This window comes from Emydura macquarii, unplaced genomic scaffold (genome assembly GCF_026122565.2).
Source record: "Emydura macquarii macquarii isolate MOO-44397 ecotype Brisbane River unplaced genomic scaffold, CSIRO-AGI_Emac_v2 contig_1045, whole genome shotgun sequence".
In the NCBI taxonomy this organism is placed as follows: domain Eukaryota; kingdom Metazoa; phylum Chordata; order Testudines; family Chelidae; genus Emydura; species Emydura macquarii.
In genome coordinates, this window is record NW_027131182.1 from 2,804,508 (window position 1) to 2,826,563 (window position 22,056).

At 42.1% G+C, this 22,056-nt stretch overlaps 1 protein-coding gene across 3 annotated transcripts in view; it reads left to right on the forward strand.

Moving 5' to 3' along the window:
- The first annotated feature begins 468 nt into the window (after positions 1–468).
- KATNAL2 (katanin catalytic subunit A1 like 2) overlaps positions 469–22,056 on the forward strand; it is a 51,785-nt gene continuing 30,197 nt past the window's right edge. For 2 of the 3 annotated variants that reach the window (XM_067545636.1, XM_067545637.1), the window contains exons 1-8: positions 469–631; positions 13,737–13,807; positions 15,525–15,691; positions 17,902–17,944; positions 18,403–18,532; positions 19,716–19,814; positions 20,361–20,459; positions 21,423–21,500. In XM_067545636.1, the coding sequence (XP_067401737.1) occupies positions 581–631; positions 13,737–13,807; positions 15,525–15,691; positions 17,902–17,944; positions 18,403–18,532; positions 19,716–19,814; positions 20,361–20,459; positions 21,423–21,500 (738 nt within the window). In that variant the 5' untranslated portion in view covers positions 469–580. Of the gene's footprint in view, positions 632–13,736; positions 13,808–15,524; positions 15,692–17,901; positions 17,945–18,402; positions 18,533–19,715; positions 19,815–20,360; positions 20,460–21,422; positions 21,501–22,056 lie in introns of those variants that run through there. The other variant, XM_067545638.1, reaches the window with a different exon arrangement.

Genomic DNA, 22,056 nt, shown 5'->3' on the forward strand with positions numbered 1-22,056 from the left:
GGGCCTGGGCACGGAGCGGGGCGGGCCCACTCAGACGGGACGCGCGAGCGCGTTATTCATTCCCGGCCCTGCCCGCCGCTGGGTGCTTTCCAAACCCCTCGGAAGGCGGGTCCGGTCTCCGCCCTAGCAGCGGGCACCCGGCCTGCCCCCAGAACCGGCGCCGCTCAGTAAGACTCTGGAAACCAGCCATCAACCTGCGCATATACACACGCTCATCAGCCGTGGTAAAAAGGAGCCTCGCTTCCTCTGCCCCGTATGGTGATTGGTCCGTTCCACAAGCGGGCCCTGCCTCCCTCTATGACGATTGGCCAGTTCGTCAAGCAGCCACAGTCTTTCAGTCTGTGATTGGACAGTTTTAAAGACCATCCCCCACCGTACAGCGCTCTGACGGGCCAACGCAGCGGACAGCTGCCGCCACCCCGCCCGCTGATTGGACAGGCCCTCAGATAGGCCCTCCCCCTCCCGCTCCAGCTAGGCGGGGTGAAACGATGCGGAGTGGGTGCCCCGCGTCCCCGAGAGGATTATACTCTTTCGTGCGGGCCGTGAGCGAAGTGGGTCTCCCCCCGTCTATCCCGCGACCATGGAGCTTTCCTACCAGACGCTGAAGACCACCCACCAGGCCAAGGAGGCGGTGAGTGCCAGCGAGAGGGCGCTACGCTTCCCCGTTACTATGGAGACCGGGAAGCCGGGGACGCCATTACCGCGCATGGGCAAGAGAGACCACCATGCCGGCAGGAGGCCTCACTGCGCAGGCGCTGCTCTGATAGCGCCCTCCTGGACTGGGATTCGGAGGAGCTGTCAGTTAGTTCAGACTGCGCAGGCGCGGCAGTGTTCTAGCTCCCTCTCTCCCTCCACCCCCTCGGTTCTGTGGGGGCGGGCGGAGCAGGGAAGGGTCCGTGGCGGGCACCCGGCCGGCACTCTCAATAAGGAGGCGTCTCCCCAGTACTACTGGGGGGGAAGGAATGTGTCCTCACCCCCCACGCGTGGGGGGATCCCCCGTCTCCGTCTCCTTACACTGGGGGGAATGCAGAGACCCTAGTTCACTGACTGCCCTACCTTCCCTCATCGCCCCCCCACACCAAATAGACGAGTGACCCACAGTCCTACACCCCCTCCCCACCTCACACAAATGGAGGTCCCAAATGTGGGAGGGATGTATTGTCTGACAGGCACATCTCACAAATCAGGGAGGGACCCACTGTCTTACCCTCCCCACCACGCCTACTTCACACAAAGGGGGAGTCCCACTTTCCTGTTTCCCCCCACAAAAACGGCAGAGAAACCCACAGTCCTGCACATATACCAATGGAGGAGGGCCTCACAGTCCTACCCCCGCCCACATGCAGATAGGAGAGGGATCCACTATCCTACCCCATCCCCATGCCACACACAAACGGGAGAGGGTTACAAGGTTCTACCCTCCTCCCCCACAAATGGGAGAGGGTCCCACTATCCTATTCCCCCACCCCCCTGAAATGGGGGAGGGTCCCACTGTCCTACCCCCCTCCCCTCCTCTCTCTCACACACACACAAATGAGGGAGTATCCCACTGTCCTATCCTCCAAAAATACACACACACACTGAGGAGGGTCCTCTCTTCCCTTCCTTAAAATGGGAGTAGGTCTCCCTTCCCCCAGAGCTGCTGTGTCTCTCAATGTTGACATGCACCATAAAAATGCCTACAAATAAATAAAATGGGGTGGGAGAAAAAATGTCTCTCCAGTCTTTCCCATCCTTCCTTTAAAATGAGTCTCTCCCAACTCCAAAAAGTGAGACGTGCCTCCATTTGGTTTGATTAACAGAGCCTGGAAGTGTTGTTATTATTTTATTAATGATCTGTATTCTAGTCATGCTAAAGAGCCCTAGTCACAGACCAAGACATTGTGCTGTGCAAAGACAGAACAAAAACGAGGTGTCTCAGCTGAAAAGCTTGCAATCTAAGTAGTGCTGTCAGTGAGTTGTGGGAAGGAGCCAAAGATTTGTATACCACTTTGGCAATAAAAAGGGTTTTAAAAAAGCTAAATATTTTCACTAATAAAATCTCACACACCACTCTAAACATTCAGTTCCCAGCTGCAGGCAGCAGATCTTCCCCCAACCCATTGTTTCTGTGTAGTTTTCTGTGGTTTGCTTCACAATATTTCTGTGAGATGTATATATGATTGGGACATGGTAGGATGTATGATTTTTGAAAGTGGGAAATAGAGGTTAAGGGCTACATTTTTAAAGGCATTTAGGCACCTATAGATACAAATGGAGCAGGGCCTTGTGGAATTTTCAAAAGCTCCTACGCACCTAACTCTCATGGGAGTTAAGTGCCTTGGAGCTTTTGAAAATTCCACTAGGCACTGATCTATGTCTTTAAATGTCTAAATATCTTTGAAAATCTGTCCCTATATGACTTGACCAAAGCCATGGAGTCTCAGAGACAAAGTTACAACTCAGGAGTTCCTGCAGGGCCAGCCTTAGGAGCAGGCAAGCAGAGCAGTTGCTTTGGGTGCCAACTTCTGGGAGAGCCACATCACTTCACCATCTGATCATGTGGTTTTTGTTTTTTGCTTGTCTGCTCTGCACTTGGCCAGCATTGGGTTTTTGGTTTATTTTTATTTTGCTTAGGCAGTGTTTTTTTGGGGAGGCTGAGGGGTTGGTTGGTTGGTTTGGTTTTTTGCTCAACCTGGGTGGGTGGGAATGCTTTTGTGTGCTGTAAATGTTCTCCATCCTGGGCATCAAAAAAACAAAACAAAACTGCAGAACATTTAGAGCTCTGCAGATTGGTGGTCTTTTTGTAGTTTCTTCCATCCCTAGGATTGGCATGAAAAATAAAAACCAATGGTGAATGTTTGCAGTCCTATAAAAATTAAAATCTCAACAACCTTAAAATATTGACTAAAACGTACATATATGCATTTAATTTAAATACTTTACTTACTTTAAAGCAGTGGTTTTCAACCTATTTACCATTGTGGAGTGCATATGCAGCTTTTTGTGTTATGTGGGCCGCATCCATGCAATATATATACTACCAAAAACAAATAAAAGCTTTAGTATTTGTTATCTGACAGCAATGTGATTCAAATTGATATAGTATCTTTCATTTGAAACTGCCTGCTCTGGCTGCTCAGTCGGGCGCATGTCTCTTGACGCCTGCTTCCAGAAAGTCAGGGGTGATCCCACCCATTGAGCCATAGGGGACCCTAACTTGGAAGCTGCCCATGGGACAAATTTCCACCCCACACCAGCTCTCCCCCAAGAGTTGGGACTTACAGGGCAGCCTCCTGCTCTGGCTGTGAGTTCCAGGTCCGGAAATGACTAACGGGATAGGCAGGTGGTTGCCGTCTGCTGCAGGCACCCCAGGGCACACTGCAGCCTGGAGCATGCTCATCCCCCAAGGTGACATGTAGCTGTGGCTCGTGGGGAGCATGTGCCCCCCATATCACCAGACACCCCTGGCATAGACATCCAGAAGTGAGGAGGCAGTGCTCCCCCTGGTGGTGGCACTTTCAGTCATCTCCTTCTCTTCTCCCTCCCATCCCCTTTCCTCTCCACACTGTCCCCTGCCCCAAGCCACCCCCCCATCTTCCTTCCCCTTGCTTCATTCCCCCATCCCCCTCTCTTCCCCCTGCCCTATCCTAGCCATCTTTCTTCCCCACTGGCTCTTCCACACACCCCCATTGCCCTGCCCCCCCATCGACACATCATTGTACAGGAACAGGACCCAGCGCACTTAGAAGAGGATGATGGGCGCTAAGACCCAGGAGTCAGCATCCCAGAGCTGCCAGCCTCAGCCAGGGAGTGGGCTCCCGTCCACCCCCTGACAGGCTGAGCAGAGCAAGCCCTGCTTGGACCTCGCCACTCCCCACTTGTGGTAATTGGACTTTTAGTCTGCCAGCCCTAAACAGTGTGTCTGTCCCTGCAGCATGGGGAGGGAGGGAGGAAGCAGCAGGCTGCCTGCTGGCTGAGCTCCTCCCCTACTACACGGGGCTGCTTCGCCTTCCCTAAGGAGGGCTTGGGCACGGCTGCATAGTGCCCTCTCCCCTACAGCTGGCCCTGGCCCTGGCCCTGGCCACTGCCAGGAGCTGGGAGTGGCAAACTTTGAATTTTTTTTTTTTAGCACACAACTGGGCTACAGCCCTCTGCTAATTGGGCCACTGGTTGAGAACCCACTGCTTTAAAGCCTTGAATTAAGGTGGTCCAGCATATTTGACATCCTTCCTTATTATACGCACCTTACTCTTCATTAAGATGGTCAATTGAACTAGCTATTCCTGATCCTGTCCCTTTAACTCCACCTGCTGGCTAAAATCAAATGTATCAAATTGAATATTTGATACAACTTCTACCATTACATTGTCATTTGTATTACTCAGGGCAAGAGGTGAAATCCTGGTCCCATTGGAGACAGTGGCACAACTCCCATTTATTTCAATAAGGCCAAGATTTCTCCGCATGTGTTTTGTATTGGTGCCCCAATTATAGAATATGCTTCCTATAACTATTCAGATTGCTCAGTCCATTTCATAAAGTTAATGAAATATGTTTGCTGTTGCTTTTCACTGTTTTTCCATCTTTGAATGCTTTGAGTGTTTGAGCTGCAAATCACCCTGTAAAGGGTGATGCGTAATTGTAATTTGTGCAGTAGTACTTTGCTAATTCACACATATGACTGGGAGAATTAATGCTTATTAATTAATTTGTAAATTAGTGAGCAAGTGAAGAAATGCAGTAAAAGATCAAGTCACAGAATGTACCATATTTTAAGTGTAAGTTTAGTTTTAAATTTGTGACAGTTCATAGTACAATAGTAAATATAGCACAGTACATTTTGTCAAATTAATTGTCTTAGTAATATAAGACCTGGCTTCCACAAAATTGATCATATCTTTACTGAGAAAGGGAAGAGATCAGTTTTTTGTGAGTGCCCATTTTGGTGTGTTTGGATTAGTAAAGTGTGAATTAGTAAGGTTCTATTTATATTAGAGATCATAACTCATACTTGTAATTTTACATTTCAAAATCAGAATGGTCCTAGTCTCTTGTGCATCAATTGTATCAAATCATAAAAAATCACATGCATTATATTTATCTTTAATCTGTGTCATGCACATTTTCTCTCTGTGCCTCAGTTTCCTTATCTGTAAAATGGGGGTCTTGATACTGACCTCCTTTGTAAAGCACTTTGAGAACTAGTGATGAAAAATGCTATGGGGAGCTGGCAGTGACTCCTGTATTTAGGGTGTCGTCTTACGTTTTTCCATTATGAAAGATATTTGCAATCTTTTTTTGAGAAATTCTAACACTGCCATTGTTTGCAACAGGCCTTTTCAATTTGGCAGAGAGAAAGTTCTTAGGCTAGAGGAGTACTTTTTCTTTGTTCCATGAAATTCTGTTCAGGTTCAGCTGAGTTATAAACTGTTTAACATTTGCCTTTCCCCTTCTCTTAGTTGTGTTTCTCAGGAAAATTTTGGCAGCATGCTGAAAAAACTGAATATTAGCTTAAAAGGCCAGGCTCATGCTGCTGACAAAGCAGCAGCCATACAGTTTTAGTGAAATGCCTGAGAGCAGTTGTATCAGTGGGGAGGTGGAATGGACAGTGTAGGAAGAGAACTGGGCCAGGCCATGCTGCCCCTGTGACCACATCCCATCCCCACCTCTGGGGACATTAGATGGGACAGAAGCTTTCACAATTCCTGAGGGAGGGGAGAGAACGGGGCCAAGCACCTCAAGTCCCATCAGCCAATTTCCCCACTCTGGTGGCACCATATGGGATAGGATCCTCCTACTCCTATAAGGAGAGAACAAAGAAGGAGTCAGGCAAGGCTGATCTCTACCCAACGACCCTGTGAACCCAGCGCATGTCTTCAGTGGTCTTTTCTGCCTTTGGGATAACAGTTTTGTCCTGCTACGAGCTAATGAAAGGTACCCTGCGGCTAGAGGTGTAATTTCCATCTTGGGTAGATATTCATGGACTAGCTTTGATCAAACTAGAGCGCTAACAATAGCAGTATAGCTGCAGTAGCATAGGCAATGGCATGGGATAGCCAGCCAAGTGCAGTCTGGTCCTAGGTAAGTAATCAGGCAGCTTGTCCACAGTGCTACATCTATGCTGCTATTTTTAGTGATCTAGCTTGATCAAAACTGGCATGTGTACTGCTACCTGAGCTGGAAATTAGAGCCACAGTTGCAATGTAGATGTACCCTTAGCAAGTCCTGTAGCTCAAGTGATAGAGGTTGTACTGCAGTCCTAAAGTTTCACACTCTGCTGATGATATATCATGGGGGGTTTGTTACATAATATAATTTGTTTTTACCCTTTTCCTTTTAAAAAAACATGAAATTACATACAAAAAGACTGGTACAATAAAGTAATTTAGATTGCAAAATCAAGGACTAGAAAATTAGGAAAGGCCAGGCTTATGGTTGTCCATGCAACTTTAATTCTGGTCCTATGTGTATATGTATTATGATACATTTTTAATTACAAGATCACATACTATTTTTTCCACCAAACCCTTGCCGTATTCAGTGCATAGGTTGGATGCACACAGGCACAGAATTAAGGTGGTAAGGGAAAGTGTGTATCTGGCATTTTCTAATTTTTCAGTAAAGTGCTTTGCAACTAAATAACATTTTAATGTTTTATATGTAATATGCATTATAATGTAGATATATAGCATCAAATAATAATGAAATCTTAAAGGGTTAAATTAACTATTAGTCCCTGATGTATGTCGAGTTACCCTGAAGTCCTTGAAGTCAGTGGAGCTATACAAGAAACTAATTTGACCCCTAACATGTACCTTTTTAAAAAAAAGATTTGAATCTAATTCAGGATTTGGGAACAATTCAGTTTTAAAATTAAACCTGATTACAAACTCATGTGTCTTTAAGAGCTACAAAGAAATGAATACATGACATTTTTATTTTGTTAATTTGGAAAAAAAACCAACTAAGTGTTGGAGCTAATTAGTGAAGTGCTCAACTATTTAGCTTTTAAAACAAGATCATGTTTAAGTGCCTTAAGCTTTTATTAATTGCATGGACCCAAAATCCTCTATAGTAATTGAAAATGTAATTACGCACATTTTTTGTTCTTCTAAGAATAGGAGCTTATTAAACTTTAAACACTTAAACATCTATTGAAATACCAATGACTATAAACAACATGCCATTCTAAATACTAATTAAACAGCAAGGCTAAATCACTATAGAGCTAAACTGAATTTTAAATAACTTTTTACTTGTAAGTGCTCCTATTCTTTCAAACATGTAAGATTTACCATTTCCTTGCTAACCACAACTGAAGTCTCTGTATGATAGTAGTTTGTCAATGATTGCTTTTAGGCTGGCTGTCTGTATGGAACAGACCAGGGTGATTAAGTATCTCAGTAGACTTGTTATGCAATAGAAGACCCATCCTGTAAGGTCTTCAATTACTTCAACTTCTTAGAGCTGGCCTACTAGATTGCGCCTTGCACAAGACACGGTGGAGGAAATGGTGCCTAGGGGAACCTAGGCCTTCAATGAGAATGTGCTAACCACTAGATTGTGGAGTCATTCATGCTGTCTCTGGCTCAGTGACTTCAGCGGGGCTTCTCAGCACCTCACAGGATTGGGATGAGAGGCTTTCATCTTTATATTTTTGGTTCCAATCCAACCCTGGTTGGTTGTGAATGAAAGTTACGATCATCTAATTGGCTGGTTGGTGGCCTATGTGAGATGATTCAGTAGTCGTGGGGCTTGTCTACACAAACATTTAGTTTTGCGGCAAGCTCAGGTGTTTGTCTACCCCTCACTTGCCTGTCATGGACTGTCTGTGGATCCTGCTGACGTGCATTAATAGTTTATTAAGGCACTTTGATCCAGTCCTCATTTAAATGGGACTAGGACAGAGCACATTAATGAACTGTTAATGCAAAGTCAGCAAAGTCCACACGGATGGTTGGTCCATAACAAGTTTGTACTGGGTACGTTCACAACCCAACTTGCTGTGAACTAATTGTTTGTTTAGACAAGCCCTTAGCTGAGTTCTCATTGAGCAGGTTTCTACACCACAAAATTAACCATCACAACTGGCACTCTTATTGTCAGTTTCACCAAAGGATAGACACTGAATGGACCATGAAGGCTAAGCTACCCTCTCATTTTTAGGAGGTTTCCTCATGGGAGAATTTTTGGCCAGAAAGCCTACCATTGGGATCAACAGTGGGAGCAACAGTAATGTAAGCCATCTTAGAGCAGGCCTTGCACAAGACACAGTGGAGAAAATGGTGCCTAGGGGAAGCTAGGCCTTCAATGTGAATGTGCTAAACACTAGATTGTAGAGTCATTCATGCTGTCTCTGACCCAGTGAATATTTAAATGTTTTCTGTAAAGTGGACCCACTTTAACAGGAGAGATTGAGACAAATCCCCACCGAATACCCTATAGCTAAGGCACTATCATGGAAGGTGGGAGCCCTCGGGTCAAATTCCTGTTCAGCATGAGACAGAGTGTGGATTTGAACCTGAGTCTCCCATACCCTGATTAAGTGTGCTATCCACTGGGCTATTGGGGGGGACATACCCACGCCTCTCTTCACATCACCAGTAGTAATAACTCCAATCCCTTCCCCACGCTTCAAGCGCTAGCTACAGAGAGACAAGTCTTCTAGGAGGAATTGTAAAAGTGCCCCAATTTTAAGATTATTTTCAAAACATTGTCTATGAGAAAACCTCTCACCCCACTTGTTCCAAGGTCTGTTTTAATTTGCTGAGAACATGCCACAAAGTTAATCCGTCTTCTCTTTCAGCACCCCTGCCAACACACTTGTGGTTGTACAGGAAAGTTACCCCAGACTAGAGTATAATCATAATAATAATCCGCATTTTTCATCCTCAAAATGCTTTATAAAAATTAATCTTCACAATGCTGCTCACAGATAAGAAAGTATTATTGTACTTGTATTAAAGATAGGGAAACTAAGGCAGAGGGGGTTGTAACTTTCCCAAGGCAACAGAAGTAGCATGTGTTAGAGCTGAGATTGCAATTTAATGCCTCTTTCCTCATCATTCTCCCGTTAGAAATCTGAAATTAAAATTATACACCATCATTTAAATAAAATGAGAAACAAGTACATTTTCAAACCCTGGGAAAATTTCATGTTAAAAAAATCCCCTCTTTGCCACTAGATGGCTCTTTTCAAAGGGGAAAGAGTTTGATAGATCTGAGGACCACCTCCATGCCTCCCAGTTTTTCTACAGATTAATAAAAGCCTTCTGGAACAAACAAAGTGATATTCACCAGCTTTAAAATAACTGACTATATTATCTCAAATACTTAAGTCAGAAGGCGAATGGCATATGGTACCTTCTATGCTGCAGAGTGCAGGGGGGAGCGGAATAGTTCTAATCTGACCAAGGAAGGTGCTGTGTGGAGAGGAAAACTTGCTATTCACTATGTTCCACCATCTAAAACCATATCTTGTCACCTCTCATTCTGTGGTTGATGTGACAGAGCCCAGTTCCAGGAGACAACGGAGAGGAAATAGGGGAACTATCCTTCTACATGCATTTTCCTTTTTGATGTCTATTGGGACTTTAAATGATAAATCATAAGTAGTTATGAACTGTGGTAACTCTATGGTTTGTCTGTGAACTCTAGATGGACAGATGCAGCAGGAATCAGTGCTGCAGCACTAATGGGCAGGTTCTAGCATGGAAAGGACAAGGTTTTGTGGGTTTGTCTCCTGCAGATCTATTCTCTACCACTTTGGCTGGATGTTTCCTCTTCCACATCCATTCTGTCACAGGGCCCACATCCTGGGGAAACAATGCGGCAGAGTGGCAGTGTGCTAGAAACCCTGGTTCTAACCTATCCTTTGGCCTTTTAAGGAACAAGGGGGAGGATTGGTCCCTAAGGCATTGTAGCACTGGTATTTTATTTATAGTAAATATTACACAGTGAAACCTGCACTGAGAGTCACCTCTAATGTGCAGCCTCATCTTAAGTGAATACTTTCACATGTCCCCAGGTTTTGTATACAGTTGGTTCAAACTTTGTACCTGATTTTCAAATTTGCACAAACCTAATGTGTAAATGTGTCAAGTGTAAATACCACTTCAATTCACATAATGTCCAGTTAAGAGTCTAGCTATTCATTTGTCCATGCAAATACCAGATTTGCATGTGCATACGTGGCATTTGCACAAGAGATCAGACACATGCAGTTGTTTACACACAGCAGCATGTCCCCATCTTTGAAAATCAAATCCTCAAAGATCAAACTCTACTAGAAAACCAAGCTCTTGGGTCATTCTTTAAGACAGATTTCACTGTATTCAAAAAATACTAAGTAGGATCATTTGTTCATCATGTTATATACTATGTTAAATAAACATAATATTTATTTTTTAATGAGATAGGAGCTAAAATTATTCTGCTCACCTTTAGATGCATTCCAATCTTTAATGGAAATTGATGCTACTAGTTTAGTTGCTAAGTCTGGGTTTAGAAATATTTGATCTTCCTGTAGCCCCAGGTTCAAATCCCAGCCAGGTTGGCCAATCTTTTCTTTCTAAGATACATACACAGAATTCATTACAGTTTATAGGCTTTTCCAGTAAGATTTTAAAAACTGAGGACATATTTGGTCTGTGTAGGCATTAAAGACCCCGTGACACGTCTCATCAGAGAAAAGCTTTGTCTGAGTGTCTTTGCTGAAATTTCCCCTCTCGCTAGTGTGCATTATGCTATATTCTGCATAGTGCGCCTCAACCCAGAAGTAGCTGCAACTGAGTGATTCTGTATTAAATATTTTGCAAAATGCATTTTGGGATAAGAGACAATTTACATTTTTATTCTGAAGTGGAGTATGAATGTTACTCAGGCCTTTCATATGTTTCTGTGCTGAAGAACATTTATAAATATGGAACTGACTCCCTATTCAAGTAATGGAGACCTTACTTTGATCACATTGCTTTAAGAATCCTCTGGTTTTGCAGTGGTCCAAAATGGTTAATTTTTCTAAGTGGCTACTTCTTGCATGACAGAATAAGCTAATCTTTCCGATACAAAGTTGTGACAGTAGGGACCCCTGTAATCACACTACTGCAATAATATTTGTACAAAATATGCCTTATGAGGTATCTTATGAAAGCTAATAACACTTTTTATTAATATCATTGTAAAATGCATGTGTTAACATTATGTGTGTTATGAATTCCCTATGTATGATGTTACTAGAACATGTTTAAGACCACACAGCCTAGTCTAGGTAAAGGTCATTAACAGGTCTGTCTTAGACAAAGGAATATGGGTTTACCTCAAATTATATATTAGCAATAAATAAAATCACTGAGCTAAACCACTAGGGGTTAATCTGATCCTAAACTCAAGAAACAGAGAATTAACATGGTTCCTGTACCCCAGAGAGACACAGGAGACTGAATCCCCAGAAGGTCTTCTTGTTTTGGGAGACAAAGAGAGTCCCCCTTTGGGGATATAAGGAATGGAGAGAGATTCCATCTTTATCCTTCACCTTAGGAGACAAAGGACCCAAGTGAGTTGATCTCTGTGATGGGTCCTGGCCCTGTTGACCAGTAAAAGCTGGAAAGGAGACTGTGTGTTACAACCGGAATGAGGGCGGTCATACCTAGTGCTCACAGCACGAGTTGGGAGTCAGGCTGAGTCACGTACTGGGGGGTCAGAGTCTGAGATAGGGCAGACGGCAAACTGAGAACCAAGCATCAGGAGGCAGGCAAGGTCAGTTCACGAGGAGATCGGAGTCAGGCACCAGGTTACAGGCAGTAATCGAAGAGCAAAGTTGAGGACAAATCAGGATTGAAAGCTGGAATCTGGGGTCTATTGTGAACAGGGTCTGGAGCAGAGACAGCCAGGCAGTCTGGGTTCCTGGTTTAAGTACTGGTACTGACCAATCAGGACTGTGAGGAGCCACCACTCAGTACTGTTGGGTGGAACTTCCTGCTGAGCCCAGTCTCACAGGGTTCTCCCATGGGAGCCCACCTTAAGCCTTCATGGTCTGTGGGATATGCTTGGGGGTGGAGCAGTAAGAGCAGCCTGCACTGGTTCACGAAACCCCAGAATTTCCAATGATCCCTATTGAACTGTTCAGGCAGGGCACCACAGGGGCTGGTTCAGGTGAAGTGTGGTCTGTTTTGACATGTAGCGTTGCTGCTTTTCCCTGCGAGCATACAAGTTGTATGCTTCAGCAGTGAGCTGTACCACCGGATCCGCCACCAGGCTAGTTGCTTGCACAGGATCTGTGCTTCAAGTGCACTCTGTAGCGTGGGGCTGTGGTGCAAGGTTCTTTGGCTGCAGATGGGTGACTTGGTTGTATGGCTCCCAGGCCCTCAGGGAACTGTTGGTTGGAGGGCAAATCGCCCCTTCTATCGTCTGTGGAGGGGTAGGAGGGATTTGGAGGGGACCGAAAGTAGTTGGAGCAAACTGTCATGAGAGGGACAAGGGCAGTCAGTCCTAGTGCTCAGAACAGGAGTTAGGAGTCAGGCCGAGTCATGAACCGGGAGGTCAGAGTCCATGACAGGCCAGAGATCAGATCGAGAGTCCAGGTGTCAGGAGGCAGGCAGGGTCAGGTGCCAGGTTATGGAGGTTATGATCGAAGAGCAAAGTTGAGAACAAATCAGGATCGGAAGCTAGAGTCTAGGGTCTATCGCAAGCAAGGTCTAGAGCAGAGATGGGTAGCCTGTGCTGTTTCTCAGGCAGCTCCACTTCATGGCCTCCTGGTTTCAGTACTGGTACCGACCAATCAGTGGGCTCTGAGAGGCTGCCACTCAGGTCCCGCTGGGCTGTACTTAGTGCAGAACCCAACCTCACATGGTCCTCCCATGGGAGCCCAGCTTAAGCCCCACGGGTGATGGAGAGGCATCAGCAGCCCAGAACCTCCATGGTCCCAGGTTCCAGCTCTGCAGGCTCTTACACTGTGGGTGAGAGAAACCATCTTGAACAAAGGCTGTATCATGCTAGATTACGATTTAGACTTTCAGATGTATGTTTTCACTTTTATTTGCTTATAACAATTTCTACCTTTATCCCTTTTACTTGATTTCAATTAATCTGTGTTCTTTTGTTAATAAACTTGCTTTGCTTTCATTATAAATCACCAGTGCTGCACAAGTTCAGTGAAGTGTGTGCTTCTAGACAACAAACAGGTTGGAGTGATTGACTGTCTCTGTAAAGGCAGCAAACCTAACACTTTCTCTGTGCGGATCCAATCAGAAGATTGGTCTCTGCTGTAGGATGATTTGGGCCGAGTTCGGGGCTGGAATCATACCAAGGTCAGCCTTCAAGGAGTAACCAGGTTGGGCAAATCCAGGGTGAGGCTTGTGGGCCGTTGGTATTCTGTTGGAATCCAAGTGCTGGATGAAAGCTGCATAGCCCCAAGACACCCAAGGTTACAAAGCAGATGGTGACCAAGCCCCTTACTAGCCTGGGTGAACCCCAAAATGTCATAAAAGTACAAACAGTAAAAGCAATCTCTAATTCAAACTATTATTTCTATGAAAAAGCTTCTGTCCATCCAGAAAACCTGATAGGGTTAAAAAAATTACAGTGGAAAAACCATTTTACTTCTGTTTTTTGACTCTAAGCTGTTTTGCAGTTCTTGCATTCTGTTGTTTTTATTTAATTGGATTTATTTGGACAGACTACATTTCAATGCTGTTTGTAGTTATAAATAGAATCTGATTATTACATTTGATGTAGAATTCTGTCTTCATTCACAGGATGAGATGCGGACAGAAGCTCGTCGAAAAAATCTTCTCATTCTAATTTTGCATTATTTAACAGAGGAAGGGTATGTTATCTAAACAAAAATACACTACAGTTGTATATTTGTGTGTGTTTCTCACCTTTCATGTTGATGTACACTCTTGCTGCCTAGTGTCTAGTGCATGGAATGGAAGGCCTGCTCTGCTAATTATATTGCCCTTGAGTTGCTTCAGTGTCCCTAATACTAACATATAACATGGGTATTTTACTTTTAAGTTAATTTTATTTATTTCAAATTATAGAATAAAAATAAAAAGCTTGTATACTTTTTACAATGATCTGCAAAGGCTCTTTTTTTCTTTTTCTTTTTTTAATTGGGGTTGTGCCTTTTATGATGTGTGACAAAGACCTGAAAGGGTTTTTAAAAAAAGGTTCTTCCATGTGTTTACTGCTAATATCAGGAATGTCAAGTTAGGTCTTTTGGTTTTGCTGGGGAGTTTCTTGTGGGCTCAGGAAATGGGAATTGTGAACTTTTCACATCTTAATGGAAAGAGTAAGGGTATTGCATTTTTAACCAAGATCTCTTTTCTCCCAAATGTTCATGACATGCTAGACTTTAAAAACGTGTAAACAAAAATAAGAGTTTTAAACAGCCCAAGACCAAATAATAAGTAAAAATGTCTGGTTATTTTGCTTAGTGGACAAGGACAACAGGGAAGGTTAGGGATGGACTTACATCAGGTATATCAGCCTTGAGCTGCCAGATTCTATAGTTGGTTTGTAGCATTAGACTCATCATGCACATGCACAATTTCCATTACTTTTAATGGAAGTTACAGTAACACACAGGGAGGTACATATAAAGATTTTAAAAGGGTATAAATATATTTTGTATGAAACATAATGACAATGGAATAAGCTTGGGACTGGGAATCAGGATTATCCTGACTTCCTCCAGTTTATTGGGTGATTTTGAACAAGCAATTGGATAAAATTTTCAAAAGGGGTGGCCTTCCTTTTTCTGGAATTTCCTTAAAATTTGCCCCAGCATTTTTACGTTTGTATTTGAATTGAGGGTGTAAATCTTGGTTCTTCAGCTTTTAACGTTGTGATTTGCACTTGAAATGAGGTAATAAGAAGTATAGATTGTATGATTTGCTCCTGGATTTGATTTTATGGGTGCAAAAGGGAAGGTACAAATTTGCCAGCCTGGGACACAGACGTTTTGAATATTTACCCCTTAATCTCTACAGGCCAGATTCTGATTTCAATTACAGCAGTGTGAATCTTAGATAGCTAGGAATTTATTTAAATAATGTTACTCTAGCTTTACACTGATGTAACGGATGTAATCTAGCCCTCTCTCTGTTTCCCCATCTGTAAAATGCAGCCAAGTCTCTCAAAGGCATTATGAAGATTAATTGCTTAATATTTGCACAATGGTTTGAAGATAAAGGGCCAAATGTACCACACTGATTATTCTTATTTGTTTTAAAATTAATTGATATAAGCTATTAATAATGAGGCAGGATGGTTAAATGGATAGGATTCAATTCTAGATGTCAGCAGAACTGGGGTTCTAGTCACAGCTCTGTTACTAACTTGCAATGTGATCTTATATTGAACTTTTGGGAAGTATTTTGAGACCTGTGAAAGAAAAGTGCTTAAATTGTTACTGGTTATTAGTTATGTAGGGTTGCCACAGTTTGAACTATAAGTTTACTTTTGTGCTATTTCTCTCAAAGAATTTTATAAAATAATGACATTCAGTTTTATGTTCTTTGCTCTTTTGAAATTACCAGGTATGTTGATGCTGCAAATGCTTTGGAACAAGAAACCAAATTAGCTTTACGCCGCTTTGAAGTTTGTGACAACGTTGATCTTGAGACTATTTTGATGGAATATGAAAGCTATTACTATGTAAAATTCCAAAAATACCCCAAAATTACCAAAAAGGCCCTAGACACTGGTACGTGGCTATGTTCCAAAAAGAAAGCTTTCAAACTTCTGTTTCTTGTAATTTCAAAAATATGGGTGCACTAAAATACCCAACACTTCTCAGACTTATCTTTGTTTAATGTTATTTTCCCTGTCCACAAGCTCTCAAATGATAATAGAGTTAAAGGTCTAGTGGTTAGAACATGTGACTAGGATTAAGGAGACCTAGGGTCTGTTTCCTTTTCTGCCTCTCACTTCTCCGTGCTTCAGTTTTCTTATCTGTATAAATGGGGGGGGGGAATGATGTTTATCCATCTTTTTTTAAACAACTTGGAGATCTACAGATAAAAATTAATATCTAAGTGCAAAATATTATATAGATATTGTCTTTTTCCTCTTTGTGTAACAATATTAAAAATGTTCTACTTCTGATTTTATTTCTAAATACAAAATGAATAATTAAAGGGAAACACTATAGCCTGAAGAATGATCATAGATGATCACTAAAGTTTATTCCCACCATTATTATTATTAAATTTATGTAGCACAATGCTTTACACCAAGCAAATAGGTTCTTGCTCCAAAAGACCTGTATTCCAGAGACACAAGCAATACTCTATAAGGCAAGCTGGAATAGACATATTGAGATATGACCATGAGATCTTGAGTGTTCTTGAACTTGTGTGCAGCATAAGAAGTAGGTGGGTTACAGAAGGCAATAACAACACTACAAGCAGAGACAAAGTTATGGAGAATGTTGATTGTAGAGAAGGGGATGAGTGGGCAGATAATATCTCCAAGCAGTTTCAGTTGCTTCAGAAGCCTTTTAGAAAGTTTGAAGGTCCCAAGTAAATGGGACACTACTGAAACATATTAAAATAATGGACCCTGCATGGGTTAAATGCTTATGAAACCCAATAGTTATATTGACATTCACCATAATGTAAAAGATCAGTATTGTTTGGAAGCAAATAGTACATGCATGTGAGAAAGATTTAGTGTTTGTAGGAATGACTTTTTTTTTGTACTGACTCCAATGTATAAATAAGGGAATTAATTACAAATCAAGAAGGATAATGGTTCCCGTTGCAGAGCATTTGTGAGATCATATTTACAGCCAGATTATGATACCCTTACTCAGACCAAATAGTAACTAAGACTTTGTCTACACATGCACTTATGCTGGCAAAACTTTTGTTGCTCGGAGATGTGAAAAAAACATTCCCGAGTGACATATGTTTTGCCAGCATAAGCACTTGTGTGGACAGCGCTATATCGGTGGGAGATGCTTTCCAGCCAACATAGCTACCGCCACTCGTTTAGGTGGTTTTATTATGTCAGTGGGAGAGCTCTCTCCTGTTGACATAACGCAGCTACACAAGCATTTATGCCAGGAAAATGTATGTTGCTCAGGATGTTTTTTCACACCCCTGAGTGACAAAAGTTTTGCCAGCATAAGCGCTAGTGTAGACAAGGTCTAAGGGAAGAAGGGACTGAGAACAGCTGGGAGTTTGCTAATGAGGTACAGAACATTTCATCTCTGGGTCACTGGTTCTAATACAGGGTTTTAAGTGACCTCACATTTTGATTGTGTGTGTGTGTGTGTGTGTGTGTGTGTGTGTGTAAGTAAGAAATAACTTTAGGGCTGAAAGAGCATCATCAGATTGTGACATTTGTGTTGTGATGGCACGTTGTATCATGGCAACTTTAAAGCAGAGTGATGCAAATAGTGTGAGACAACACCTTTGTCCTAAGGATGGAAGGGTTATTAATTGCAGTCCTAAATCTGTCCTAATTTGGCAATGGCTAAAAGTTATTGTCATCCAATGGCCATTTGATGCTGTAATGAAATGAGTGGGCTCAATCTCACTCCTAGTGAAGAAAGGTCCATATCACAGTAACCAGTGTTGATTTGGCACCTTGTTTGTAGTCTCAGGAGAGAGACCAAAGGCTGAATGGAACTAAAGACTTAATGAGCCTGAAGCCTGGACTACTCTGTCCACTAGACAGGTCAGGATTGAGGCACTTTGGCAGGCTTATTTTGTTACTGCCGATGTTGTACCTGCTTTATAAGGTGACTTTAGTTTCTGAGCTTCATAACCTGGCAACTTTCACAAGCACTAGGTTCACTAAAAAATGTTTTTAAAAGAAATAATGTTATGAAATTTTCTTTCTTTCTTGACTTGAGGCCTAAAGGCATCCCCACTTTTATTTCTAATTTCAATATTTATTTTGCCACAGCAGAAAATAAACAGCAGTCAAGAAATGGAGGAAAACCAAGAAGGTAAGGGAAAAGTCAATTGGGCTGGGCACTGGGCAGAAGATGTTCCCTTAAAAATAAAAGATGGCACCGTTACATTAATACTGTGATACCCTGGAGGTGCTGAACTAACATACCAGTGAGCATGGTGTAAAATCATGCTGGAAACTAACTGGTGGAATTTCAGTCTCTTTTAAAAAGCAAACCAAACTTTAGGTAAGACATTTTTATTTTTTGACCTGATGATACATAGATTACTAAAGTATCTGAAATATCCCATCCATTATCACGTATAAAGGGTTAGGGTGGGATTTTTAAAAGCGCTCAGCATTAACCTCAGTTCATTGACTTCAGCGAGAGCAAAGTTAGACTAACACTGCACTTTCTGGAAAATCCCACCATTAATCCTTCTGTATGGTGAGTTATGCTGGGGAAAAATGAGAAGTTAAAAATTACATCCTGAAAGGCTTTTTGTATCCTAGGACAGCAAGTAGCTCTTCTCATAATCTTCCTAGGATCATCCAGCATCAAACAATGCAGCGGCCATTATCAAAAACCTCATCTGGGAGGACAACAGAGCCTAAATCATCTAGCAAGGACAGCCCCAAACAGGTTCAAATGTTCTGACTATGTTACAGTTGCAATTAGCATTGATTGTATTTTATTTTGGACCATGATATAGTTAATAAGAGGCTGAGAAAACATTTGGAGGTTTGTGAGTAAAGAGTTTTACTGACTATATAAGTATAACAATACAGGATTCCAGTAGGAGATTCTATCTGGGTAAGATGGTAGGGGGGAAAAGGCACAGAGAGGAAATGGAGGAAAAGAACATCTCACAAGGGGCCTGATCCAGCATCAAATGAAGTCGACAGGTATCTTTCCATTGATTTCAATGGTCTTAAGGATTGGTCCCATAAAGAGATAAGGAAGATTACAGACCAAGGAAGGTCAAATAAAATGTCCAATCTCAGCCATAAACACATTCACACAACCCAGTCTAACATGTTTGAAGTTTGAGTTTGTAGGTGTGATTTGTCATTATGGTCTTTTGCTCTTTGGGGTCGATTCTGGCAGAGCTGCTGAGCATGATGCTTGGCTATTCACTATGCATTAAGGTGAAATAAGCTGAGGGGAGCAAGAAGACCAGACTGGACGCTAGGCAGAACTCTGTGCCTACCATGATTCTTGAGGCATTAAGTAGGTGGCTGAGAGAGATTGTTTTCTTAAAATCCTTGGATACATTTCTATGTTAGGGGCTGGATCTCATGCCTGGCCCTGATGTCACTTTTTTGTAAGTGAAACAATTTAGTGCACTGTAGTAGTCACTGGTCCTGGATAGACGTTGGAATAACTTAATATCCTAAAAATAGCCCATCATTTGCATTTACCCAGATGCACTGCTCATTCTCTGCCTCCTCTTCAAGTCAAATCCACTATCTCTTCTATACCCTAGTGCTTAGTTCATGGTGGCCATAGAGGTTTCTTCTCATTGCTGAGGACTATGCTGATTTCTCCATACTACACAGAAAACTCTCTGCAGAGGAAAGGAGTGAATGCTGAGTGCTAGAACTGTGGCTCTGCCCTGCTTTCAGCAGCTAGCCAGATTGAAGCCTAAAGGAGCACATAATCATGTTACATACTAACATCAGGCATTATTGTTACAAGTTCAGTGGAATATAAGAGTTCAGCTGGAAAATGTAACCACCTGGGCATGTGCCAAGAACTACGGTGAATCGAAACCTCATCTGCTTGGAAACAAATTGTTTGTTTTTTAAAACTTATTTTTCTTTAGGAGAACGACAATACAATTTCTCGGGAGCAAGCTGATTTTGGTTTAAATGTGTCAGCAATCAACAGAGGTGGTGGAGGAGAAAGTACTCACCCAAGAAGGGTCAGTAGAAACTTTACATACACAAAACACAACTGTTATGTGAATGTGTCTGAAGAAAAACAAGGAAGTTGTACATGAAGGTTTACTATGACTGTCTTTCTGTATGTTTCCATACAATACCTCTTCTGTGTGCCTGTCTGAAGGCTCCCATATACCTGCTGGTGGACAGTAACTTTTATCCTTACCCCATTATTTGGCATAGTTAGTGGCCTCTGCATAGAACTAAGGAATAATGTAGAAATAGAATAGAAAAGTAGGAGCACATTTTTCAAAGCCCTGCACAGAAGCTGAATGTATAATTTTTGAATGGTTGAAAGTGGTGGACAGATGGTTTTGTAGTTAAAGCGCAGCACTGAGAGTTAGGACACCTGGGTGCTTTTCCCACTGCTACCATTGACTTTTTTTGGCCTGTTGCCTTTTGTAGTTGGAGGGCTATCATCCTGTTAAGCTTGCTTTGTACTATATCATTCATGAAGTTTTAACTGTCGAATCAGATACTTTATTTAGATAAGATAAAACCTGTTACATCACTCTTCTTTCTTTCAGGGTCAAATAATTGACTTCCGTGGGATGATTCAAGACGCTATCAAAGGAGCAACAAATGAAGTAGCCTCAAACAGCCTTAACTGTGATCCAGATCCTTCAGTAAGGGATTATTATTTCCATTAAACAAAATTAACTTTAGAAGTAGCTACACACTGAACTATGCAAGGAGAACAAAGCAAAATCAAATACCATAATTGACATGGTCCCAACTTCCAAGTAGTAAAGAAGGGTTTGGACTTCTGGAGTGGCTTATGTCCTCATTGCAAGAGTAATGAATGGACATTGACACTGGATACTAGTCTAATTTGTTGACATTTATGTTCTCCCTGAACTGGGAAGTTTGTGGCAAATACAAAGCACATCTTATAATTCACAAATGTCACACAATTTTCAGAACTCCACAAAACAGATCTGGGAGAAATCCATGTCATTGACTTCAATAGGGACAGAATATTTCCCTCTGTAGTGAAATTCCAGCCTGTAGTTTCTTCAGTCTCCAAATTTATGTGAAGATACTGAAATATCTTTATTTTAGCCCTTCCCCACCACACTAAAATCTTCGGGGTAGAGATTTTCAGTTGAGGCCTCCGCTGCCTGCCACAAGCCAAAGCCTCCAGCAAAATCACCACTTCTCACCCAGTGTCAAACTGTCTGGGGCTACCTGTCGCACTTGAAAGGAATTTTATCCTTTAAAAGAGCACAAGAAAATGTGACAACAGTCATTTATGTTCCTCAAGGGCCTTAATCCCTGCAGGTCAGGTTCTGCCATCCTTATGCTGAGATAAGTAGAACTATTTGTGGAGTAAGGGAATTACTTGCTGTGAGTAAGAGTGGCAAAATCCAGCCCTGAGTCACCCATTAGAATTTAGGGTGATTTCCTATAGTGCCTCTATCGCTCTTCATTGTAAGGGTAAGCCATCACATATATAACTTATTTCAGTGTAATTATTATTCGTACCTTTACCATTTTTCCTACGTCTTACTGTTTTGAGTCTACTTCATAATTTATATTAAAAATTACTTAAATAAATTGTTGACACTCACTTATTTCTGTCTTTTTAGGAACGATTATTAAAACCTCTAAGTGCTTTTATTGGCATGACTGGTGAGATGAGAGAACTTGCAACAGTTATAAGCAGAGTAAGATTGGATCTTCATTTCAGTTATTTAGAGAATATGGTTACTGTGGGCATCTGAGAATTCCACTGTTTTCTTTTTGTTGGTATTGATGTTAATTCTTGAAGGTGCCAAGCCAGTTTTTTTCCTGGAGTAACTCCATTAAAGTTACATCAGTGATAAGTTAGACCCTGTAATTTTACCTTCCATGTGTGTAATGTTGTTAGAAAAGAAATAATTTAGATCACTCCCACCTTGGGGTGGGGGTTACACTGACCACACCATGCTGTTGGAGCTGTACTGACGAGACCAGCATTGTGTTTCCCTATGTTCTTACTATCGAAACTGTACATTAGTCAGCTGTAAGGAAAACCTTTAATATATTACCAAGATGGCTGAAGAAGTGAGTGACATGGATTAAAATCCTGATTCGGCAGTGGCCCCAATTAAGTCCCATTTTCCATCCAGTGTGGTTGCTCACATGCTTAAAGTTAGGCACATGTTAAGTACCTTGCTGACTCAGGGCCAAAACTAACAGGGCTTTACTTTAAGGAAGAATTGAATACTATTATACTCTGCT